This window comes from Salmo salar, chromosome ssa08, assembly GCF_905237065.1.
Source record: "Salmo salar chromosome ssa08, Ssal_v3.1, whole genome shotgun sequence".
NCBI classification, from domain to species: Eukaryota; Metazoa; Chordata; class Actinopteri; order Salmoniformes; family Salmonidae; genus Salmo; species Salmo salar.
This window is the reverse complement of record NC_059449.1, coordinates 22454144-22480408: the sequence shown is the minus strand read 5'-3', so window position 1 is coordinate 22480408 and position 26265 is coordinate 22454144. Positions and strand designations below refer to the sequence as shown.

Here is a 26265-nt window from a genome sequence, read left to right as displayed (position 1 = left end):
GGATGTGGTGTCCTTTTATTAATACGCACTATGTTGCCAGGCTGGTTTTCCCACTGTATAGCATCTGGGTCCTGTAAAAGAAATTAGATTTTTTGATTTTGATGAGGACTCCTCACCATTGTAGAGTAAATAGTACTTTCACAGTCTTAACATGATACCTCATGCCTTCTGGAATCCAGAGAGATGGTCTCCTCCTCATCATCGTCTCCATCATGTGCTGTTGCTGCTGCACTGGGGCCTTCACCCTATCACATTTAATCGGATTCATATTGAAGCTAGTAGACAAGACATGCCAGGCCTACAGTATGCCTTTGATGGAGTACTCACTGGATCAGCATCGTCTGGTGCTTGTGCTGGTGGCTCTAACAGGAACACAGTGCTGCCAGACACTGCAAGGCAATAGGTAAACCAAAGTCAGACAGTCCAAATTGATTCAATATGAATGTGGTTGTATCCCATGTAGAGATGGAAGGACATACCTTGAATGAAGCGGGTGGCATCTTGGGAGGAACCTATGCTCGTCTCTTTCCCCCCAGGGATCCCCTCTAAGACGGGCCTGCCTTTATTTAGCTCCAAGGCCATGTCCTCTGCTGGGGTAAGGTCAGCCTTTGGTGACCCACCACCCGTGCCTTGTCTGTGGGTATTCTTTTTCACTGCTAAAACAGTACAGACAATGTGTGAGCAGGCACCTTCTGGGTACAATATATGCTTGTGCTTTGTTAAATATTAGTCAGGGACCATACCATTCTGCAGAATGTTCTTGTATTTGATTTTGACCTGCTGCCATGTCCGTTTTGGCCCGTTCATGTTTAATCTACACACACACACACACACACACACACACATTTAATGGAGTCACACTGCAAAAAATTACTTGGTATTTTTGTCTTGTTTTCAGTAAAAATATCAAAAAATCTATCATAGCTTTATACAGTGTGATGGAGTTACTTTACACAATTTCACTCATATCTGCAGTGCATTTCAATTAAAAAATTTAACCGTTTCATAATTACAGTACAACTGCATTTTTGGAGATGTGAATTAAATATTTGAATTGTAATTGTGATGTTTCAGCGGAGCGGTGACTGTGTAATTGTGCACTACTTACGCATTCAGGCGGTCTGCAATACTTTGCCACGCTTTTTCTCTTTGCTTTATCACTGTGGCGGTGTTGCCTTTCTTCTTAATTATATATTTTACCTCCTCGTATGCCTCCATGAGGATTTGTGCTTCCGACGGGGAAAAGTACGCGGCTCTAGTTGCCATGGTAAATCAGTTAATCTGTGATCTGTGGCGGGGTCTATTTGAGTGAGCCGTGAGCGCGCACCTATCCAGGATTGGTTTCACCTGGCTTAATGAATCCGTGTCTGCTCATCCTGGCTTGGTCTTTGTGCAACCAATTAAGCCTGGACGCACATGTTTTGGCTTCATTGAGCTCAGCTGAGTCATTTATCCCGGATGTCTTAATTCTACTTTTGTGCAACAGGCCCCAGAGCTAGAGGGTAAACAAACAGATGTTATGGACCAGAGCTAAAGGGTAAACAAACAGATGTTATGGACCAGAGCTAGAGGTAAACAAACAGATGCTATGGACCAGAGCTAGAGGGTAAACAAACAGATGCTATGGACCAGAGCTAGAGGTAAACAAACAGATGCTATGGACCAGAGCTAGAGGGTAAACAAACAGATGCTATGGACCAGAGCTAGAGGTAAACAAACAGATGCTATGGACCAGAGCTAGAGGGTAAACAAACAGATGCTATGGACCAGAGCTAGAGGTAAACAAACAGATGCTATGGACCAGAGCTAGAGGTAAACAAACAGATGCTATGGACCAGAGCTAGAGGGTAAACAAACAGATGCTATGGACCAGAGCTAGAGGTAAACAAACAGATGTTATGGACCAGAGCTAGAGGTAAACAAACAGATGTTATGGACCAGAGCTAGAGGGAAAACAAACAGATGCTATGGACCAGAGCTAGAGGTAAACAAACAGATGCTATGGACCAGAGCTAGAGGTAAACAAACAGATGTTATGGACCAGAGCTAGAGGTAAACAAACAGATGTTATGGACCAGAGCTAGAGGGAAAACAAACAGAACTAAAACTAACGTAAACCTTTGTAACGTTAACCTGTTAGCTGTTAGTTCTGACAGCGGCTAGCAGACGAGACGACCTCTGACCTTGTCACAGCTCACAACACTCCTCTGGTCTGGTTGGACTGTTGTGAAGGCAGACAGAGGAACTGTATGTGTGTCTGAGAGCAGGATCTTTGAGGATAAGGACCTACAGCCACAGACAGACACACCACTGGGAGGAGCCAAGGCAAGCAATCCAATGAACTAATGAGAGCCTAAGTAGAGGATGATTGACACACTAAAGCCCCCGCCCCCCTCTTTCCAGCCACTGCCAGTAATGTGTCTGATAAAGCGTCAGGCTTTTCCTGTGTCAGCCTGCACAACCAGGACACAACCTCAGTCAGTGACTCTGCATAAAACTGCCGTCTGGGACACCAGCCAACATGGAACATGCTGAGGCGTTCTCTCCAGCCGACAACATGGACTTTGGAAACCTGGCTTCAATCGGTGCAATTTAAACCAGTGATCCAGTTAGAACCAGTGAGCCAGTTAGAACCAGTGAGCCAGTTAGAACCAGTGAACCAGTTAGAACCAGTGAGCCAGTTAGAACCAGTGAGCCAGTTAGAACCAGTGAGCCAGTTAGAACCAGTGAGCCAGTTAGAACCAGTGAGCCAGTTAGAACCAGTGAGCCAGTTAGAACCAGTGAGCCAGTTAAAACCAGTGAGCCAGTTAGAACCATGAAGTGAGCCAGTTGCGAAAACCAGTGAAGAACAGGAGCCAGTTAGAACCAGTGAGCCAGTTAGAACCAGTGAACCAGTTAAAACCGGTGAGCCAGTTTGATAAGTCTGAGCAAGTCAGATGAGTTGAACCAGTGAGCAGACAGAGAGAACTATGTGGTACTATAGAGACCAGAGAACTACGACGAACAGTGTGTTCTGAGAGAGAAGACGACAGAGGCTTCCACTGTTGGCCCTTCTACAGGTAGAGAGTGGTGTGTGTGTGTGTGTGTGTGTGTGTGTGTGTGTGTGTGTGTGTGTGTGTGTGTGTGTGTGCATAGTATGCATCTTGTGAGTACGTTTTCTCTTGTGCCCAGTGTATCTGGGTTAACAGTGTATTTGCTGTTACATAGCAATACTATGTAACAGAGTTTCAGGAGCAGTGCCCTCTCTGTGTGTGTACTGTGTGTACTGTGTGTACTGTGTGTGAGAACCTAGTGTTATAGTGCCAGATGTAATGAAAGAAAGGTTAAGGTTAAAACTGGCTTTTTTAATCCTGCTGAGTTCCTAATGGAACCCTATTCCCTATTTACTGTAGTGCACTACCAGGGCCAGGGCTGGTCAAAGGTAGTGCACTATATAGGGAATAGTGTGCCGTTTGGGACACAGCTGTAGTAAACATGACAGACTCACCTGTATTCTCTAACAGGCTGTCAGTAGTTCTATTCAAGTTCTACTAGTTTGTGTTCATGGTCTACTAATTCTAGTCAATGCAGATCAACACAGTGAAGTGTGAAGTAAACTAGCTACAGGGGGGTTCACTGCCCTCATTTCTTTTAGTACTTCATGTTTTGGCGCTAGTCCCGCCTCATCTCGTCTTACTTTCCAAAAAATACCCCTGGGGCTGAACGGGGGCACCGATGGTGTGGTCAGAAATTGAGGGACCCACCACTACTGCTGAGCTTCACCACCACCCCTCTGACCAGCAACACAAAAGTTGAAAGTGAAGCAGGAAGTAAGCGGAAGTGGCAGCAGAGAGCATGCTGGGATGTGGCGGCGGGGCCAAGCTGCGCCACAGTTTGACGGTGGCCTCGGGATTCGTTGAAAACCTGTGTTTCTCGGGGATAGCGTACGGCTGGGCGTCGCTGGTGTTCATCCTTAAGAACGACGGCTACTTCAGTGACCTCTGTGACATCACTGCCAACGCCACTGACCCCGGTGACATTATCACGTTGACAGGGGAGCATCCCCGTGATAAAATCATACAGTCAGGTGAGTCGTGAGCTTGCACACACACTTTCTCTCTCACACACACACACACACACACACACAAGCTCTTTCTCACACACACACAAAAGCGACTGAAGCTCACAAAAGCTCTCTCCCCCATCCCTCCTGTCTCTCTGAGACACCAGTAGACAGGATGAGCAGTTCTCTCTGGTCTCTCCATCCATCTTTCCTTCTCGCCCTCTCTCCCATCCCAGCCCTCCATCTGTCTCTCTCTCTGTCTCAAAATGTAGTAGACAGGAGACAGGATGAACAGTTCTCTCTCTCCCCCATCCCTCCATCTCTCTCTCTCTCTCTCTCCCCATCCCTCCATCTCTCTCTCTGACTGTAGTGGCCTGGATGAACAGTTCTCTCTGGTCTTCATCATCCCTAATCTTTCTCCCCATCCCTCCATTCTCTCTCTCTCAGACTGTAGTGGCCAGGATGAACAGTTCTCTCTGGTCTTCACCGTCGCCTCCTTCTCCATGAACTTCCTGCGTTTCCCTCTGGGCTTCCTGTTCGACCGCTTCGGCACCATGGTGACCAGGCTCCTGGCCACGTGAGAATGTTTTATAATTGTTAAAAAATATATATTGATACCCATCATTTATTTTTGTGAGTCAACTAACTGGTGAGTGTCGTCTTTGCAACAATGGCTTTGTCTGAAATAGCACCCTATTCTCTATAGTGTACTACTGTTGACCAGAGCCCTACGGTATGAGACCCGGTCTAAAGTAGTGCACTGGGACAGGGTGTGAAAGGAATTTCCAGGTGAACCTAAAGGAGAGCAGTCATTGATAAAAATCTATCAAAAATCTATCCGGTTTATTACAAGAATTCAGGGAGAACACCTCCAGAACAGAAACAGAGAACATTTCTAATGTTAATCACACATCACCGAAGATTCTGGAAACACCAGCCTGAGAGGCTTGTAGGAATTCTCATCATCAGCTGCTACAGAATCAGAGTGTCACAGAGACACATTGTGTCTGGCGTCAAACTTGAACCACATTCAACACCAGCAGACATTTATACTGGCAGTTAAACAGGTCAAAGGTTGGAACGTCCCCACTGGGCACAGACGTCAGTTCAACGTCTAGTTTTGATTTATATTTGGTTGAGTTGTCAACTGACGTGAATTCAACGCTAAATCAGTGGAAATCATTGGATTTAAGTAAAACATATGAAATACCCTTACGTTGATGACTTTGCAAATACAATTCATTTTCCACGTTGATTCAACGTCAATTACATAGATTTTTTTGGCTTGAAATGATGTGGAAACAACATTGATTCAACCAGTTTTTGTCCAGTGGGTCAGTACCTAGTTCCAACTGATAATTATACAGTCGTGGCCAAAAGTTTTGAGAATGACACAAATATACATTTTCACAAAGTCTGCTGCCTCAGTTTGTATGATGGCAATTTGCATATACTCCAGAATGTTATAAAGAGTGATCAGAGGAATTGCAATTAATTGCAAAGTCCCTCTTTGCCATGCAAATGAACTGAATCCCCCAAAAACATTTCCACTGCATTTCAGCCCTGCCACAAAAGGACCAGCTGACATCATGTCAGTGATTCTCTCGTTAACACAGGTGTGAGTGTTGATGACGACAAGGCTGGAGATCACTCTGTCATGCTGATTGAGTTCGAATAACAGACTGGAAGCTTCAAAAGGAGGCTGGTGCTTGGAATCATTGTTCTTCCTCTGTCAATCATGGTTAACTGCAAGGAAACACGTGCCGTCATCATTGCTTTGCACAAAAAGGGCTTCACAGGCAAAGATATTGCTGCCAGTAAGATTGCACCTAAATCAACCATTTATCAGATCATCAAGAACTTCAAGGAGAGCGGTTCAATTGTTGTGAAGAAGGCTTCAGGGCGCCCAAGAAAGTCCAGCAAGCGCCAGGACCGTCTCCTAAAGTTGATTCAGCTGCGGGATCGGGGCACCACCAGTACAGAGCTTGCTCGGGAATGGCAGCAGGCAGGTGTGAGTGCATCTGCATGCACAGTGAGGCAAAGACTTTTGGAGGATGGCCTGGTGTCAAGAAGGGCAGCAAAGAAGCCACTTCTCTCCAGGAAAAACATCAGGGACAGACTGATATTCTGCAAAAGGTACAGGGATTGGACTGCTGAGGACTGGGGTAAAGTCATTTTCTCTGATGAATCCCCTTTCCGATTGTTTGGGGCATCCGGAAAAAAGCTTGTCTGGAGAAGACAAGGTGAGCGCTACCATCAGTCCTGTGTCATGTCAACAGTAAAGCATCCTGAGACCATTCATGTGTGGGGTTGCTTCTCAGCCAAGGGAGTGGGCTCACTCACAATTTTTCCTAAGAACACAGCCATGAATAAATGGTACCAACACATCCTCCGAGAGCAACTTCTCCCAACCATCCAGGAACAGTTTGGTGACGAACAATGCCTTTTCCAGCATGATGGAGCACCTTGCCATAAGGCAAAACTGATAACTAAGTGGCTCGGGGAACAAAACATCGATATTTTGGGTCCACTCCCCAGACCTTAATCCCATTGAGAACTTGTGGTCAATCCTCAAGAGGCAGGTGAACAAACAAAACCCCACAAATTCTGACAAACTCCAAGCATTGATTATGCAAGAATGGGCTGCCATCAGTCAGGATGTGTCTCAGAAGTTAATTGACAGCATGCCAGGGCGGATTGCAGAGGTCTTGAAAAAGAAGGGCCAACACTGCAAATATTGACTCTTTGCATCAACTTCATGTAATTGTCAATAAAAGCCTTTGACACTTATGAAATGCTTGTAATTATACTTCAGTATTCCATAGTAACATCTGACAAAAATATCATATCAACAGTAAATTAAATACAATAAAATAATTACTCCAATAATTTCCCATTACCGGGTGTCATTTCAGATGCAGACAGTGTGTTTATAGATTTTTCAGCTGACAATGATGACAACGGTGATGGTATTTTCCACATTTTGTTACGTTACAGCCTTTCTCCAAAAATTGATTACATTGTTTTTCCCCCTCATCAATCTACACACAATCCCCATAATGACAAAGCAAAAACAGGTTTTTAGACATTTTTGCTAATTTATTCAAAATAAAAAACTGATATCAGAACTTTTACTCAGTACTTTGGTGAAGCACCTTTGGCAGCGATTACAGCATTGAGTCTTCTTGGGTATGTCGCTACAAGCTTTGCACACCTGTATTTGGGGAGTTTCTCCCATTCTTCTCTGCAGATCCTCTCAAGCCCTGTCAGCTTGGATGTGGAGCGTTGCTGCATAGCTTTTTTTCAGGTCTCTTCAGACATTTTCGATCAGATTAATGTCTGGGCCACTTCACAAGATTTAGACTTGTCCCAAAGCCACTCCTGCGTTGTCTTGGCTGTGTGCTTAGGGTCATTGTCCTGTTGCAAGGTGAACCTTCGCTCCAGTCTGAGGTCATGAGCACTCTGGAGCAGGTTTTCATCAAGGATCTCTCTGTACTTTCCTCCGTTCAGGTTTCCCTCGATCCTGACTAGTCTCCCAGTCCCTGCCGCTGAAAAACATCCCCACGGCATGATGCTGCCACCACCATGCTTCACTGTAGGGATGGTGCCAGGTTTCGTCCAGACATGACGCTTGGCATTCAGGCCAACATTTTGATTCTCATGGTCTGAGAGTCTTTAGGTGCCTTTTCGCAAACTCCAAGCGGGCTGTCATGTGCCTTTTACTGAGGAGTGGTTTCCGTCTGGCCACTCTACCGTAAAGGCCTGATTGGTGGAGTGCTGCAGAGATGGTTGTCCTACTGGAAGATTCTCCCATCTCCACAGAGGAACTATAGAGCTCTGTCAGAGTGACCATTGGGTTCTTGGTTACCTCCCTGACCAAGGCCCTTCTCCCCCGATTACTCAGTTTGGCCAGGCGTCCAACTCTTGGAAGAGTCTTGGTGGTTCCAAACTTCTTCTATTTAAGAATGAAGGAGGCCAATGTGTTCTTGGGGACTTTAATGCTGCAGAATTGTTTTGTACCCTTCCACAGATCTGTGCCTTGACACAATCCTGTCTCGGAGCTCTACGGACAATTCCTTCGACATCATGGCTTGGTTTTTGCTCTGACATGCGCTGTCAACTGTGGGACCTTATATTGACAGGTGTGTGCCTTTCCAAATCATGTCCAGTCAATTGAATTTACCACAGGTGGACTGTAATCAAGTTGTAGAAACATCTTAAGGATGATCAATGGAAACAGGATGCACCTGATCTCAATTACGAGTCTCGTAGAAAAGGGTCTGAATACTTATGTAAAAAGGGTATTTAAAAAAAAAATCCTAAAACCTGTTTTCACTTAATCATTATGGGGTATTGTGTGTAGATTTCTGAGGATTAAAAAAACTATATATTTTTAGAATAAGGCTGTGTGGATAAAGTCAAGGGGTCTGAATACTATCCGAAAGCACTGTATCTCTAAATCAATGTTATCATGACACCAAACCATCACAAAACTACCTATGCTCATACCCTCCCTCGCCCCTACCACCCTCCCTCCCTGCCTGCGTCTTCTTTTCTAGATGTCTATACACCACGGGGACCTTGTTGATAACTGTCTCCAGTCCAGGTATTTTTATAACATATTGAAATGTCGGTTAGCGTGTCTAGACCTTTGGTCATTAATTGACGTTTTGTATTTTTATAGAGGAATTTGTGCTTTGTCCCCCCCCACCTCTCCCTCACACACACAGAGCAGTCAGCGTTGCTGTTTCCTGCCATCTCGTGCCTGATCACATCTGGAATGTTGTTCTACACAACCAACGCTCAGGTTGGTCTCTTTCAAAGCCACAGTCTGTCATTTCTATGTTGTGACATGCATTTGGTCAACCAATGGTCAACTAGTGGTCAACTAGTGGTCATCTCTGTACCTCTGTCTTCTTCAGGTGGGGAACCTGTTCGACAGCCACCGTTCCACGGTCATATCAGTCTATGCCGGGGCCTTCGACTCCTCCGCCGCTGTCTTCCTCATCGTCAAGGTAACACAGCATCTTCCTTATGACTATCATTATGACTATTCCTCAGTGTGGGACAGGTTTACTGAGGGTTTATATTGTTGAAAACCTCCTGACTTCCTGAAAATTCCTCAATGTGGGACAGGTTTACTGAGGGTTTGAACTGTTGAAAACCTGACTTCCTGAATATTCCTCAGTGTGGGACAGGTTTACTGAGGGTTTATACTGTTGAAAACCTCCTGACTTCCTGAATATTCCTTGATGTGGGACAGATTTAATGAGGGTTTGAACTGTTTAAAACCTTCTGACTTCCTGAATATTCCTCAATGTGGGACAGATTTCCTGAGTGTTTGAACTGTTGCACAGTCAGCACCAGCTGTTTTCAGAAGGGACTACAACTCAAATGTAGCATCTCTAGATGAAACATGAATCTAAACGGTCATTAATGATTTGCTTCTCCTTAATCTGTCCTTTGATTGACTGCTTTAGTCCATTGTGACAGATGCAAACTTAGCTCAGACGAAAACACTAATGATTGAAGTAATCACTGATAATCAAAAGCGGGAAAGTAAAGATTCATACATGCTGTATATAACCTCTCTCTCTCTCTCTCTCTCTCTCTCTCTCTCTCTCTCGCTGAAGTTTTTGTATGAAAGAGGGGTCTCTTTCCACTCCTCCTTCCTCGTTCTCTCCGTCTGCAGCGTCATCCACGTCTTCCGGACGTTCTTCCTCATGCCCAAGACCCACATCCCCTACCCACTCCCCGACAGATACGCTTACGGGTCAGAAGAACTATGACTCCCACGATGCATCACCACACCATACAACTAGACTAACAGTCACCATGGTGACCGACCACTGTGGAAGCCAAACAGGACTGTCATCGCCATGATTTTAAAGCGGTGACTCTGCCTCAGCTCTTTGTGACAGGGTGAGCTGCGGTGGTCGGCGTTGGAAGAGAGGGGGGAGAGAGGAGAAAAGGAGGGAGGAGGAGAGAGACAAGGAGATGTGAATGCAAAATATCAGAAGAATGCAGTGTTACAGAAGGCCGAGAGTGCCCCGCTGCAGTTGCAGGACAAAGCAGTACCTTCCAGACCCGATCAGCCTGAGAGAGGTAAGAAACCTGGTCATCCCAGTCAATTCAATTAAATATAAAGGGCTTAATTGGCATGAAATAGTCCTACATATTGTAAAAGTTAAAAAAGCACTGAGCAAGTGAGCATTGTCATTCACTCACAGACACCTCATACATCCACACAAGCATCATAGACTATTGCCCCAATCAACACCCAATCTCTGTCCTCCTCCCTTCCTGTCTCTCCCTCTCTCTGTCCTTCACCCCATTCCTTCTCTCTCTCTCTCTCTCTCTCTCTCAGTGGCCAGTTTTAGGAGTTGTGTCCTGTCCTGGTTCTTCCTGTGGCACCTGGTCTGGGTGGCTGTCATGCAGTTCTGTCACTTCCTGTTCATCGCCACGGTGAACCCCATGCTCAACCGGCTGGCCAACAGAGACCAGACCCTGGGTAAAAACTACCAAAAAAACACAAATACAACTATTTTTCTGCCTGTGTAGACTACTTCTCTAATTTAGAGAAGGTTATCAATGCTGTCTTTTCTCTCTATCTCTCTCTCTTCCTCCGTCTGTCTCTTGTTCTCTATCTCTACACCCACCTTGTCTCTCTCTCTTTCTCCCCCCCTTCTCTCTCTTTCTCCCCCTCTCTCTCTCTCTCTCTCTCTCTTTCAGTGAGTCAGTACACCAATGCCTTTGCCTTCACCCAGCTGTGTGGGGTCCTCTGTGGTCCCTGGAACGGCCTCATCATGGACAGACACAAGGGGAAGCCTCTGGCTCCAGGTGGGTGACATCATAGACGTTAAGGGCAGGTGACGGTGTGGGCATTAGAATCAGAATCACCTTTATTAACCAAGTACATTTACACATATTCACAATGTTACCTGGTGATATGGTGCTGCTAGTGATAGACAACATTTAGAGACAGAATACAGACAACGAAGTTTAAACAAAGTTTACATACATTATATACATTATATTATAAACTGGGTGGTTCGAGCCCTGAATGCTGATTGGCTGACAGCCGTGGTATATCGGACCGTATTCTATGGGTATGACAAAACATGTATTTTTACTACTCTAATAACGTTGGTAACCAGTTTATAACAGCAATAAGGCACCTCAGGTTTGTGGTATATGGCCAATATACCACAGCTAAGAGCTGTATCCAGGCACTCCGCGTTGCCACGTGTATAAGAACAGCCCTTAGCCGTGGTATATTGGACATATATCTCAAACCCCTCGGCATTATTGCTTAATTAGGTATCGTTAGGTGGCCATTTTGTGAAGTAGTCTGGCCTGACTGCTGGCTGTGGATCTGCAGTTGCACATTGTGATAACTGTTGATTGGTTGATTAATTTATTGATTTAGATGGTGAATAAGTCCTGGAAAAGCGTACAGCTGTAGTTAAAGGTGAACTTTATTTAAACACAGTAGACCCAAGCAACAAGCAGTTGAAAAATGAAAGTCGTAAGTATTTCAATCAACCTTTCATCCTCACCTACCTCTTTCTGTCTTTCCCCTCCCTCACCTCCCTCCCCCACCCTCCCTCTCCTACCTCCCTCCCTACCTCTCACCTCCCTCATTCTCTCTCACTCTCTCTTCCACCTCTCTTTGACACACTCTCGCTTCTCTCTCCCCCTCTTTCTCTCCCGAAAGGAGAGACGAAGCAAGAAGCCGACCTGCGCTCCTCCTCTCTCTCCCTCCAGTGCCTCCTCTTCTACGTCTGCTTCTCCTCTCCTCTCCTTCCTCTCCAGTACCTCACCTTCATCCTGCAGGTCCTCAACAGTGCCTTCATCTATGGTGGACACCAAGCCTTCCTCACCATCGCGTACGTTCATACTGTGTGTGTTTTGTCTCCTATCCTAAAGCCCCCCCCCATTTAACCCTACCTCTACCACTATTACTACTATTGTTTTTACCATCGAGGACCACTTTGGAAATAAGCATTTTAATTAATACTTTCAAGTGATATCCTCTGGGTCCACATTGTGCAGTATGTCTGTTACCCAAAATAAATTCAATTCACTAAAAGAAAACTCCACTAGTCATCCATTTGTTTAATCCGTCTGTCTTCTTCTTCTTCTTCTTCTTCTTCTTCTCTTCCTCTCCTCTTCCCACCAGGTTTCCCGGCTGCCATTTTGGTAAGTTGTCTGGTCTGATAACATCTCTGTCAGCTGTGGTTCTGCTGCTCCAGTTCCCTGTTCTACACCTCATCAGAGAGTTCCTGCATGGAGACCCTGTCTATGTGAGTCAGCCAGTCAACTTCTTTATCCTACAGAAAACAGTAAGGGCCTCATACCTGTGTAATGAACTTATATACCTTTGAGTGTTTACCAAGCCTCTCATCGGGTAACGGCTGTTGTTCTACGTATTTGGTGTATTCCAGAACTAGCACAACTGTTTCGACTAGTGAGGGGCTTGGTGATGACTAGATTGATGGAATCAGATGTGCTAGAACTGTAATACATTAAGTAAGTAGAATGGCTGGAGTACTGGAGAGGATGTTTGGGAAACAGACCACAGGCTCTGCATAAGGGGGGCTCAATCTTTGCGTTCTTCTTCCCACCTCTCCTCTCCTCCAGGTGAACGTGGGTCTGACCTTCCTCACCCTCCTCACCTTCATCCACCCCCTCCACGTCCACCTCCACTGCCACTCTCTAGCCAATCAGAGGAGGGCTAGGGCCAAACAGGAAGTGACAAACTCAGGGTCAAAGGTCACGTGGAACAGGCTGGTAGGGATGTGACGACAAACCAACAACAGCAGTGGTGCGTCTCAATAGTCTAAAGTCGCTTCCTCTCCTTGTCTCCTTTCCTTTGATAACATTGATCTGATAAAATTGGACAGGTGGAAAACAGGGACTGTGTCCCAAATAGTGCCCTATCCTCTACATAAGGCACTACTTTTGATGGGACCTGGTTAAAAGTAGTGCACTATATTAGGGAATAGGGTGCATTGGGGCACAGACAGGTGCCACTTGTTCGATGTAGGTGAAGGAGAGGAGACGAGGAGAGAAAGCATCTTTAGACAGTTGGAATGCATCCAGGACAATTGACACTGCATCATGGACAATGCCACTGACTGTTCAAGGCAGGGCAAAGAAGGACAGTGCCAAAGTGAAGACCTACTGTAATGTGTGTGTTAACCTGTCTGATTGTAATAAAGAATACAACTAAACTGTGAAACAACAAAGTCCAAAGTATAGTTTAATTGATAAGTTTGAATGGTCAAAATATCAATCACAATGGGTTATATATGTGGCTCCCAAGTGGCGCAGCGGTCTAAGGCACTGCATCTCAGTGCTAGAGGCGTCACTACAGACCCTGGTTTGATCCCGGGCTGTATCACAACCGGCCGTGATCGGGAGTCCCATAGGGCGATGCACAATTGACCCAGCGTCCTCTGGGTTAGGGGAGGGTTTGCCCGGGGTAGGCCGTCATTGTAAATAAGAATTTGTTCTTAACTGACTTGCCTAGTTGAATAAATACAATTAAAAAAAATTAAAATAAAATATATATATTTTTAAATTGTATTTAACTTATTTATTTATAGGCCAGCCTGTAGAGCAGTTCTCAGCATGCGCCCCCAAATGGTTATGCAACTCTCTCATGTACTTACGGTAAATTGAATGAGACGTCATCACGTCATGTTGCATTGTTATTATTGTAGACACAGGAACAGGGATTTGTAAACCGCTATGATCTGGGGTTTAAACTACCCAACCAAGTGTCCACTTACAGGCCACAGTGTTTAAACATATTAAAAATCAACATCGTAATTTTTCCCTTTAAAGATTGCCATTATCAATATCTAGCTAGCTAGGCTATTCTAGCTAGAATGTCGGAGACCGTAATGTTTCAGACGCAGTTGTCGTCCATCATGGAAGCTCTATCCACCGCCGCCATGGCGGAGATAACCAAACTAGTGGACGAGTACTCCGCGTTTTTACGAGGGGAACTGTCACGGAAAAAACACGATAACGAAATCCTGATGAAAAAGCTGAAAGTAGTTGAAAACCGGCACCGGAAAAGGACATCTACGATTGAACACGTCGGGGACGGAGTTGGCACTGTGCTGCGCGAGAGACTTTGGAACGGGGGTTCCCTACCGCACCACACGCCCCGTACGTGTTTATATATTTCATTTTAAATGCTTGGTGCTTTTAAATCGACAGTCGAAAATTAAGTAATGTGGCCCCTTCTCTTTCCATGCAGAAACCAACAGAGAACAAAAGCCCGACCGAGTCTTTACGCAGCAGGGATGCAGCAGCGGGTGGAGTAATGGACCCGCGGCGCGGGTAGGACTAAGGACGGACGAGGTAGTGTAACCGCTACACATTACACTTTTTTGTTTTATCAGCAGTAAAATAGTTAATCGTTGGCATGGCATTGATATTATTTTCAGCTGAATTATATGGTATAATAATAAGGACTGATAAAACATTCTCTATAATAGGCTAGAATAGGATAAGTATAGGATAAAAGTATTAATGCATTTCACAGGCATACGTACAAGTAAGTGTATATGTAATTCGCCTCCCATTAACAATGCATTGATCACACTATCACCGTATGTCCCGTCTGTCCGTTCACAGACCACTGTAACAGACAGGACGGCTGAACCAGTTACCATCAAACAAGAGAGACTGGAGGAGGACGGCCCAGGGGAATGTGGTGCTCCAAATGAACTGAGGATGAACGGTGAGAGAGACAAACCACGTTTCCATCCACAGTTTTTATACAAGGAAAGTCATACCGAACATTTTTTTTATCACGACAGCTGTGATAGAAACAGGAAGTTTCGGTACAATTTTCTAAATGCCAACAGATCATTTGTTCATTCGACACGGTGGGACCGTTTTGTCTGTAAAATGAATTATGCGAGAAATGGAGATTGAAACGCCTCTATGCGCAAATATTGATATTATAACCGTCATTATCGAGGTAAACTTTGGAGTCATGTGATATGGTATGGAAACCTGGCTACTGAGAGAGAAGGAAAGAACTTAAATGAAGGGAGGGAGGCTAAGTTCAAATATCCAGCCAGCAAAATGCAATATTACATGATGGTGGTGGTGGTGGTGGTGATAGTGATGATGATGATGATGACATTGCCTTCTGTTCTCTATTCTGTGTTGTCCCCTCTCCTGCATGTAAGCTCCTGAGCATTCCACCACTTCACTGGTCGCCCGGCAACCGCATCCCACTGATCAGAGCCGTTTTGAGGAGGACTGGGGGTTCCAGAGTACCACACCAGGGGGTAGAGATGAACTCACTGACTCTATGGAACACAACTTAGAAGTGGAACATAGAACTATGGAACACCTAGAACTGGAATATAGAACTATAGAACACTTAGAACTGGAACATGGAACTCTGGAACATGACCTCAGTAGCAGCTCTCACTGCCTGGACCTGGACCAGCCTGTAGTAGTGGAGGAGATCCGCCTCAAGAGGGAGCCAGAGAGCCCATGTCCAGACCTCAACCCACTACCGGGAGGAGAACCAGGCCTGGAGGTCGACCAGGGGGATCTGGGCCAAACGTACCCCGAGTATGCAGCACTGAACCTGGGGTACGGTGGCTACACAGACACCTCTGGTCTATTTTTCACCTACTCGTCAGAAAACCAACTACAAGAACACACTTCCTCCTCGACAACGACCACAGACGATTACGCATCGTTCCCGGGGAAACACTCCGTCACCGTCATGCCTGGTCACCATGGAGACCAAAGAGGAAATGGTGGGACTGTCAGAACTCGAGCTCCCCTCAGTAAAGAGAAGGAGGGGAGGTTCGTCTGCAAACATTGTGGGAAGGGGTTTCCCCTACATCAGCTGCCTTAAGCGGCATGCCCTCAACCACACGAGAGAGAGGACGCATCACTGCTCCGTGTGTGGGCGGAGCTTCATCAGACCCAGTCACCTGAGGAGGCATGAACTGCTGCACACGGGGTCCGACCCTTCGCCTGCGCACTATGTGGACGCCACTTCTCCCATGGCGCACACCTCCGAGCTCACATGAAGACACACACGTGATGGAAGTGCCCTGTGTGTGTGTGTGTGTGTGTGTGTGTGTGTGTGTGTGTGTGTGTGTGTGTGTGTGACGTAATTGATGTGTGTGTGTGACGTAATTGACTTCTTGTTTTACATATGATCTAAAGTTTTATGTGGAAAGACTTGGACCAGTTTTAAAAAGGGTGATTCCACATAAATTCAAGAGTTCAATACATACAGTAGACATCTGTTCTGTGGATTGGCCTTTATTGTCGCCTGCTGTGTTGCTAGGCAGTTTCTGAGTAAAATGCTGATGGTTGAGATGGCTGCTTTCATTGGTCAAGTTACTTTTTCATTCCAGAAGATGTATTTTATTATTGCTGTCAAATCATATTCCAAGTTTGTATTTCCATTTTACAATTAATTACATTATCATCAGAAATCCCACACAGCTGTCAGTAGCTAGGCCTACTTTTAGAGTATATATTTAAGTAATAAGGCCTGAGGGGGTGTGGTATATGGCCAAGGCTAAGGGCTGTTCTTAAGCACAACACAACATGGAGTGTCTGGACACAGCCCTTAGCCGTGGTATATTGGTCATATACTACAAACCCCCGAGGTGCCTTATTGCTATTATAAACTGGTTACAAGTGTAATTATAGCAGGAAAAACAAATGTTTTGTCATACCCCTGGTATATATCTGATATACCATGGGGTATGATATACCATTAGCACTCAGGGCTCTACCACCCAGTTTATAATTAGATATAAGCAACTGGAGACAACTCACCACTCAGATATATTTTGGTCCATGACCATGGTTCCAACATGGCCATTTAGCCTAGTCCCCAATGCCTGGCCAACGTTTGCGTCGCGTGCGGGTGGAAAGACAGACCGCGAATGGACAGGCACATCGCGGCGCCTGCGCGTAGTCTCTGTTTAGCGTTCCACCACAAATCAACAAGAGGATCGACATTAAACTAAGTGGGATCATTAAACAAGGTGAGTGGCTGGTATATAGGCTAATATCTGAATGTATAGGCTATGGCATAGTTTTCATAGCGTACGATTTATGATTATTGCTGCATGGTTGGACTGTGGCCAGTGTAAATATTGTCATAAAAGTTGCTCTACCATAGCCATACATGTTTTTATTGTTTTATGACAGCACGGTGTCGTACACTGGCCAACGTCCCGCTATAACCGAACTATTTTACTGTCTATTTTGAGGCGTTTTGGCACCATACTACAGATTGCGCGCAAAGAAAACACAGTAATGCAATGACCGCATGGCAGATTAGTCTGTAGCTAATCTAATGTGGATTACCGTTATAGGGCGAGTGTACTGTATCTGTTGTAGTCTTCCGCACTGCAATGTAGGCAACAGCTCAGTACGCATTCTCATACCATTAGCGGATTTATTACGCATTAGACCGTAGCCATAGTCCCTAGGCTGTATTATTCCGATTTCCGACCTTGTATTATAATGATTTATCCTTAAAGTGTTTGATGGGCACTATGTATGATTATTAATTGTTACTGCATTATTACACCTGACACGTGTTGTGATGCCTCTTCACTTGTATATTTTAGGGGGAAGATGAACAATAGCCTCTCTCTCAAAGCAGATGACAGGATCATTTATGAAATGGCAACAAAGGAATGAACAAAAGTCATGAGTTACACACTGAAGAAAAGAGAGGGAAATAAACACAAAGTAGAACAAAAGGAAGGGCTGAAAGGAGAGGAAGTTAGAAAGAAAGAGGAAGAGAAACACATCTGCAGACAGAGGGGCTATTTGAGCAATCATTCATCAGTTTCCACTGCAGGTTGAGAAACGTCCACACTCCTCCTGGGTTTAACCACTAGGCCTACTATTATGACAACTCATGTTGGTGTGCTATGAACTCAAATGCTACTGCTATTATTTCTACTATGGCCACCACTACCACTTCAAGTCTTAGGTGTTTGAACCCTGTCATAAAACGTGTTATCTCTAACAGCCATTGATTGAAAAGAAGGGGAGTTAACCAGTATATTTTCTGATAAGTGCAGTTTGAATTGGAATGCCACACCTTATCTCTCCCACCCAGCACTTCTTTCTAGTGATACAGATACTTTTCAGCCAGTCGCTCTCAAACACTCAAAGCAAGTATCAAGAGGGATATAGGAAAGAGGGAGAGAGCGAGGGAGAGAAAGAGCGAGGGAAAGAAAGAGTGAGGGAGGGCGTATAGAAAAGTCAGAGGTTAGGAAAAGGGGTCTCTTTGAATACAGTCACCCATTAACCTCACATTAATAAGACAACAAGAACAGTCCTTTGAGTGACAGTTAAACAGGCAGCCAGCCAGAGTCAGAGCAGGGAGTCAGTCAGCCAGGTAGGTAGCTATCGGTCGGTCAGCCAGCAAGCCAGTCAGAGCAAGTACTCAGTCAGCCAGGCAGGTAGCTAGTCAGCCAGTCAGGCAGTCAGTCCGTTAATCAGCGAGGATGCTGGGATGCGAGGGGGAGGGGTGGGGTTGCGCTACAGGCTGACCCTGGCCACAGGACTGGTGGAGTGTCTGTGTTTCGCGGGCGTGGTCTTCGGCTGGGCATCGCTGGTCTTCGTCCCGAAGACAGACGAATACTTCACTGACCTCTGTGTCAATCTGACTACTGGACCCAACAATACAGTGGAAACAGGTGAGTAGTTCAATGCTATTCAGTTCAATATGACATAGAATAGAATAGTATAGATTGGAATAGAATATGAAGCACATCTGAGGAGTTCATACTAGAAAACTGAAGGACCTGGATCTCTACTTCTATCTTTCTCCCCCTCTCTATCTCTCTCTGTTTCCTCTTTCTGTATTCATCTCTCTCTCTGCCCCATCCCCCCTCCCCTCTCTCTCTCCCCCGCTCTCTCTCCTCATCCCTCCATCTCTCTCTCTGACTGTAGTGGACAGGTTGAACAGTTCTCCTTGTCTTCATCATCCCTAATCTCTCTTCCCCATCCCCTCCTCTCTCTCTCTCTCTCTCTCTCTCCCAATCCCTCCATCTCTCTCTCTCTCTCTCTCTCTCTCTCTCCCCATCCCTCCATCTCTCTCTCTCAGACTGTAGTGGACAGGTTGAACAGTTCTCCCTTGTCTTCATCATCCCTAATCTCTCTCCCATCCCTCCATCTCTCTCTCTCTCTCTCTCTCTCTCTCTCTCTCTCTCTCTCTCTCCCCATCCCTCCATCTCTCTCTCTCAGACTGTAGTGGACAGGTTGAACAGTTCTCCCTTGTCTTCATCATCACCTCCTTTATGAACAACTTCCTCACGCTTCCCCAACGGATTCATCTTCGACCGCTCGGCACCATGGCAACGAGGCTTCTGGGAATGTGAGTCTTTTTTCAACTACAGAAATCCAGGCTTCATTGCTAAGGCCCAGAATTTTTCCTGCCCTGGTCAGGTAAGGATGGTGATATACCCATATACAATGTGATATATGGCATATCCATTGCAAATAATTCTTACAATGTCAACATTTAAAGAATATAACTAGGTCCTGACCTCTGACCAGTATTTCCAGGACATCCGCAGAGTCTATTTACACATAGTCAATTAATTACAATTCTTTAGTACGTTTATGCCTAGATGAGAGAAGAGAGAGAGAGAGAGAGAGAGAGAGAGAGAGAGAGAGAGAGAGAGAGAGAGAGAGAGAGAGAGAGAGAGAGAGAGAGAGAGAGAGAGAGTGTCACTGAGTCAAAAGGGGGTGGGAAGGTGAGGGTCCATTCCTGGTTTACTCAGTCATTGTTTTTGTAGAATGTGTATGCATATTTTAATCTAAGTTCTACAGGTTTATTGAGGTTGTCTTCTGACCCACTGAGAAATGTGTCACCGACTAAAGTTTAACAGACCGTAACCCACTGTGTGGCACCTCTTTATCTATCTGCTCTGTGTTTCCCTCAGATGTCTCTACACCACTGGTACACTGATGGTTGCCTTCTCCAGTTCAGGTATACATAGACTCTACAGTAGAACGGCTGTTATTCAATCAGAACAGCTCTTGATATTTGTGTATTTGATAAATGAACAAAGACAATCAATCAAATGTATTTATAAAGCCCTATTTACATCAGCAGATGTCACAAAGGGCTTGTAAGGAAACCCAGCCTAAAAACCCCGAACAGCAAGCAATGCAGATGTAGAAGCACGGTGGCTAGGAAAAACTCCCTAGAAAGGCAGGAACCTAGGAAGAAACCTAGAGAGGAACCAGGCTCTGGCTGTTCCCGGTGGAAATTAGAAGAGTACATGGCCATTAAGGCCAGATCGTTCTTCAAGATGTTCGAACGTTCATAGATGACCAGCAGGATCAAATAATAATCACAGTGTCTAGAGGGTGCAACAGGTCAGCACCTCAGGAGTAAATGTCAGTTGGCTTTTCATAGCCGAGCATTCAGAGGTTCAGAGAGAGGTTGAAACAGCAGGTCCAGGATAAGGTAGCACGTTAGGCAGACCAGCAGAAACTGGAGCAGCAGTACGACCAGGTGGACTGGGGACGGGGACCCTGCAAAAGCATTAGGAAGAGCACATTCCTAGTGTAGGATGTTGGATGAGTAGAGATTGAACTTGGCCTATGCTGTCTCTGTGTCTCTCTCCCTCTCTCTAATAGCTCTGTCCATGTGCTGTTCCCAGCCCTGTCCTTCATCGCAGTGGGAGGTATATTGTTCCCTCATCACAAACATACAGGTACAGCAGCATGCCCATGACTCCTCAGTTCAACACAGTTCCAGACAGTACAAACAGTATTCATTACATCTGTGTAAACAGGGTGTCACACTATTTTGTCTGACACATAAAACTGATATTTATTCAGTAAATACTGTATTTCTACTGTATACTATATGGATACTGTATTTCTACTGTATACTATATGGATACTGTATTTATACTGTATAACTGTATTTATACTGTATACTAAATGGATACTGTATATCTATTGTGTACTATATGGATACTGTATTTCTACTGTGTACTATATGGATACTATATTTCTACTGTATACTAAATGGATACTGTATTTCTACTGTGTACTATATGGATACAGTATACTAAATGGATACTGTATTTCTACTGTATACCAAATGGATACTGTATTTATACTGTGTACTATATGGATACTGTATTTATACTGTGTACTATATGGATACTGTATTTCTACTGTGTACTATATGGATGGATGTATTCTTCTTGGACGAATGTCCACACTTGTTGAACTGTTGTTCGCTACTATAGGTTGGGAACTTGTTTGGCTCCCATCGTTCCACCATCATCACTCTCTATAATGGAGCCTTCGACTCTTCCTCCGCTGTCTTCCTCATCATCAAGGTATCACAGAACTACACACATACTGTAGCCTACAGGACAGAGGCCTCTGAGAGAAAATGTTCTGCTTGTCAGGTTACTAGATAACTGCCTTAAAAGGCCAAGTGTATAAAACAGATGAATTTGATTATATATTGTAGATATATCCCATATAATGATTATATTTGTATATATTGTAGATATCCCATATATTGATTATTATTTGTATTATATGTAGTCATGGTCATTCTAATAGCTATCCATTGGTGGCTCTGCTTATCCATCTCTCCCCTCCCCTCCCGTGCGTCTTTCCCTCCGTCTCAGGTGATGCATGAAGGAGGGGTCTCCCTCCGCTCCTCCTTCCTCATTCTCTCCGTCTGCAGTGTCATCCACCTCCTCAGGACGTTTTCTTCCTCATGCCCAACACCCACATTCCCCTACCCACTCCCGAGGGGCTTCACCTATGGGTGAGAATTTGAACATCCAACTCCCACCCACACCACCACCCACTCCCGAGGGCACCCACGGGTCAGAACTACAACTCCCACACATACGACAGTATTAATCTGACCAGGCCCTATGATACATCATTCCATAGTAGCGTATGGGGGTTGTAGTTGTCACCTGAGAGAACTAAACTCGCCTGGGGGTTTTCCAGACCATGGAGTGTTTCCTTGTCAGATTACTTGGGCAGGAAAAAAGTCCCGGTACATGATTCATAGATAAATGCAAAAACGAAATTAAATCATTAAATAATTATTTTTGTTTGGCATTTAACAAAAGGTATTGATTTGTTAGGTTTGTCTCAATGATAGAAACATATTTGATGATACCCTGATGCCTCCTTTTCAACAGCGTAAGCCCTGGAAAGTCCAACAGCTACAACGTCCAGGAGTCTGAGAAGACGACAGGAGACGGGAGGACACCGAGGGGAGGGGCTAGCTGAGACCGATGACATGCCCCTACAGCCTGATGATGGGCAGCAGTCGGAAGACTCCGGGAAAGGTGTCGTTGGCCAACTACAATCTTTAATCTGGCTGGGGGAATGGAAGTGCATTTTGTTGACTCAAATGTTTTTCCTCTCTCTCGCTCGCTCTCTACACACAACACACACACACACACACACACACTCTCAGTGGCCAGTTTCAGGAGCTTGTGCAGTCGGAGTTCTTCTGTGGCATCTGGTGGCGGCTGTCTGTCATGCAGCTGAGACACTACCTCTTCATCGGAACACGGAACCCTATGCTCAACCGGCTGGCAGACAAACGACTGCAGCCCTGGGTGAAACCACACGCATGCACACACACCAAAGCATAGGATCACTGAATGAATCTAAATACTCTCTCTCCCCTTCTCTCTCTCTCTCTCTTTCAGTGAGTCAGTTACACCAATGCCTTTGCCTTTCACTCAGCTGTGTGGGGTCCTCTGTGCTCCCTGGAACGGCCTCATCATGGACAGACACAAGGGGAAGCCTCTGGCTCCAGGTGAGTGACATGGCTCTAGCTTAGTAACAACAGGATGGTGTTCAATAGAGGGCCAAAGTAGCAAAATGTTAAACAATTAAAGACAAAAATGGGTATCCTTATTTGTTAAGGTAGTAGGCCTACCTTCTGTGTTCAGTCAGAATATATATGTTTTAATCCTATTTCATGCCTAATGAGCATGGCCATGTTTCTGGTGTGTGTGTGTCCCATCGATGCCCATCCTCACCCAACCTTTCTCTCACCTCCTCCCTCTATAGGAGAAACAGATAAGGAGGCAGACCTGCGCCTCCTCTCTCTCCCCTCTTCCTCACCTCCCTCCAGTGCCTCTTTCTCCATCTGCGCTCCTCTCCTCTCCTCCCTCTCCAGTACCTCACCTTCATCCTGCAGGTCCTCAACCGCTCCTTCCTCTCTGGAGGCTTAACGCAGCCCTTCGTCAGCATCGCGTGAGTGAAAGAGGGATAAAAGAGACAGATATTGGGGGCAGAGTGGCAGATTAATAGTGAGATCTGACAGGAAGGAAATAAAAGGTCGATTATAGAAGGAACAAGGGACTCAAAAAAATAAATAGACTTGGACATTTTTAAAATGTGAAAATACAGTTCAAAGACTAAAGTTTACAGCAGCGAAGTGACTGAGTGCTACTCATTTGCTTCACTCAGTTGATGCTTCTGGCTCTCCTTTCTTTTCTCTCCCTGCCCTCTCTCACCAAGTTTTCCTTGGGGTCCACTTTGGGAAGCTTCCGTGTGGTTTGGTGATGTCTTCTCTGTCTGCCGTGGTGTCACTGCTGCAGTACCCCTGTTTCGCCCTGGTCAAAGGAGCTCTAGGTGGAGACCCCTTCTATGTGAGGGGTCAGCCGAACATACCTTTCCACTAGATGACTAACCTCCCCAGGCTCAAAGTTTCTATCGTGACAGAGCCGGGCAGGTGACGGAGATTAGTAGATGTACTGTACTTGCCAAAAAGTAGATAGTTGAAATGTCTTTGTTGAACCTCACAGCTCAGTAACATAATAAACCTTGTAACTTGCAGTTGGCCTACTTTGCAGACATGTAAGAGTTAAGGCTGCTCTCTCAAAAGGGCTGGCTTTGGTCCGTCTTTCCTCCTCAGGTGAACATCGCTCTCGATCTCCTCACTTTTGCCGGGCCTTCATCCATCCAATCAACATCTTCTACCACTGCAGGAAACTGACCAATCAGAGGGAGGATATGGCCGGCAGTGCTGCCATCACATTGGCTGGGAGGCCAAAATGTAGGGGGACATTACATGAGGGTCCTGGAGCCAAGGGAAACAGGAATTGTCTTATTTTCTAATTGTTTAAAGGGAATATGTATAATAATAAAAAGCTTTTTTTTCTACTTATGTTTTAAGTAATCCCACATATTCCATCAGTATGTTTTGTTGGATAGTTGTCAATAAAATGATTATCCATTATTGTGCTCCTGATTTAAGCGTAATAGGTCATGGCAGAGTACGTCACGCCGGAAGTTGTATTGAAAACAAAACTGGTTTCCGGTCAAATTGAGTCACGCAGACCAAAACAAACCAGTTGGCGACGTCACATATCAATTTAGCCTGATAAAGATTGGTATAAAAAGGTTTGTGTCTCGTGTAGGCAGAGTTGAAACTGCCGAGGTACATTTTTAATATCCTGAGTTTCACAAAGCTTTAGAAATGAAGGAAACCACGTTTAACTACAATATTATTCCGAGACGAACGGTAGATGAAGTAATCGTCTGACGTGATCTAGTTTTACACAACCCAGAAATAACAACTCAATTGTCAACAGAGGAAGCCGGTTTATTTGCCATCGGAAGTGCGTTGGCTCATCTGTAGGGTTCCTCTGCAAAAAACGTTATGCCGCGGAGAGCCAAGCTGTCGAAAAGTCAGGTCGCCGACGTTATTCTTACCGTGAAAGGTCCAGTAACGAGAACGGAGAGAGCAGAGTACTCCAGTTAGCGGCGGAAAAAGCTGAAAATGAAGATGTCGGTTTCGACAACGATGGCACAGACACAGGTAGTTCATTCCAGCACACACACTGAATCAATATAACATACAAATTATTGTCCCAATATGTGTGAGCAGCTTACTGCTGTATAATTGATTGCAATCAACACACAGTAGAGGTCATTTGAGTCAAGTTTGGGGTTAATTTATGAAATGTAGCCCATAAACAAGTCAGGAGATAAAAATCGGTTCAAGTTAGTTGCTAATGTTGACGCTTTGCCTTACTTCAACAACAACAGGTCACATGTAGAACACAGTGATACCAAAGCAGACCCAGATCCGTCATACTGTGGCAGGGATCAAGCTTCCACCACACCCCTCCACACATGCAGCCTGTGGCCATATGTTCAGGACAGGAGATGATGCCTGCACGTAACCACACTGGAGAGAAGCCTTACTCCTGCTCCGACTGTAACAAAGACCTTCCACAGACAGGTAGGTACTGGGGTGACGTAGCAAAACGTAAGCTTTCAGCTTGTGGCAAGAGTGAGTTTCTTTGGAACTAGCTACTCTGAGTGCCAACCTAACATTCTGTTTTTTATTTGGCCGAAGGGAATCTAACAAAACTACACCAAGGGGGAGGCCTCTGCCTGCCCGCGCACCTTCTCTTCCGTTCCAACGGACGCAAGCAACACATGCTCACCCACCAAGAGGACAGGCCCAAGCCTACATGTGCTCGCACTCGAGGCAAAAATACTTCTCCAACGCCCACGGCGGTCGCCGCACACGTGAGAGCAGCCATTTTCCGTGCCCGTACTGGCGAGAAGAGGACGTTGGCGTAATTTCGGCCATGTGATGAAGGCGCATGCCCTGTGCCCACCTGAGTGAGCAACCTCGCCCCGTGTACCCAGTGTGAGAAGAACTTCAGAACAGTGCATGATCTGAGTCCAGCTGGTGACAAGGCCCTTCCTGTGGAGAAGTGTCCCCAACGCCTTCAGGACAGCCAGGATTCTGCATAACCACAAGGTCAGTAAAGTTTAACAGACTGGTCCCTGGTTTTGCTGTCAGTATACATGAGGTAGGAAACATGTTCATAAGTGGTTTGGGGAAGTGTAGGAGAGATGCAGACTCCTGTAATTACTCTTCTCGAATACTACAAAAGGTATACTAGAGATCTGCTTTGAGAATGGTTGTTTTTTTAAATTAAAATATTACCGTATAAAAGGACTGCCATTGAGAATTGTTAACGCTAAATGGGACCCTAAAAAAACTAACATTGTTCCCCTGTATTTGGTCCACCACATGGAGGACTGTGACCACGCCCTGTAAGGACTAGAACAAGACCTTCAAGACACCCCCATCACCTGTGGGAGGACTTGCAACAAGACACCCCCCATCACCTGTGAGGACTGAACCAAGA

The 26265-nt window shown here is 45.3% G+C and overlaps 1 protein-coding gene, 1 long non-coding RNA gene and 2 pseudogenes across 2 annotated transcripts; all 4 read left to right on the top strand.

Moving 5' to 3' along the window:
* The first annotated feature begins 3403 nt into the window (after nt 1-3403).
* LOC106610517 (solute carrier family 43 member 3-like) lies at nt 3404-13448 on the top strand (annotated as a pseudogene).
* Nucleotides 13449-13746: 298 nt separating this feature from the next.
* LOC123744218 (uncharacterized) lies at nt 13747-16415 on the top strand. The gene is made up of 4 exons (XM_045723009.1): nt 13747-14224; nt 14316-14419; nt 14696-14801; nt 15259-16415. The coding sequence occupies exons 1-4, from the start codon at nt 13939-13941 to the stop codon at nt 15942-15944; spliced, it is 1182 nt and encodes a 393-aa protein (XP_045578965.1). The 5' UTR covers nt 13747-13938; the 3' UTR covers nt 15945-16415.
* A 244-nt stretch (nt 16416-16659) lies between these two features.
* Nucleotides 16660-17787, top strand: LOC123744224 (uncharacterized). The gene is made up of 2 exons (XR_006770811.1): nt 16660-17097; nt 17689-17787. It is a non-coding gene; the product is annotated as an uncharacterized lncRNA (long non-coding RNA).
* Nucleotides 17788-19428: 1641 nt separating this feature from the next.
* Nucleotides 19429-25864, top strand: LOC123744177 (solute carrier family 43 member 3-like; annotated as a pseudogene).
* The last annotated feature ends 401 nt before the right edge of the window (nt 25865-26265 follow it).

What these genes read in the sequence shown, in the direction of transcription:
- LOC123744218 (XM_045723009.1), top strand. Translation starts at nt 13,939, where the DNA reads ATGTCGGAGACCGTAATGTTTCAGACGCAGTTGTCGTCCATCATGGAA. An exon ending in TAGGACTAAGGACGGACGAG is followed by an intron (nt 14,420 to 14,695) that starts GTAGTGTAACCG and finishes GTCCGTTCACAG; the next exon opens with ACCACTGTAACAGACAGGAC. An exon ending in AAATGAACTGAGGATGAACG is followed by an intron (nt 14,802 to 15,258) that starts GTGAGAGAGACA and finishes CCTGCATGTAAG; the next exon opens with CTCCTGAGCATTCCACCACT.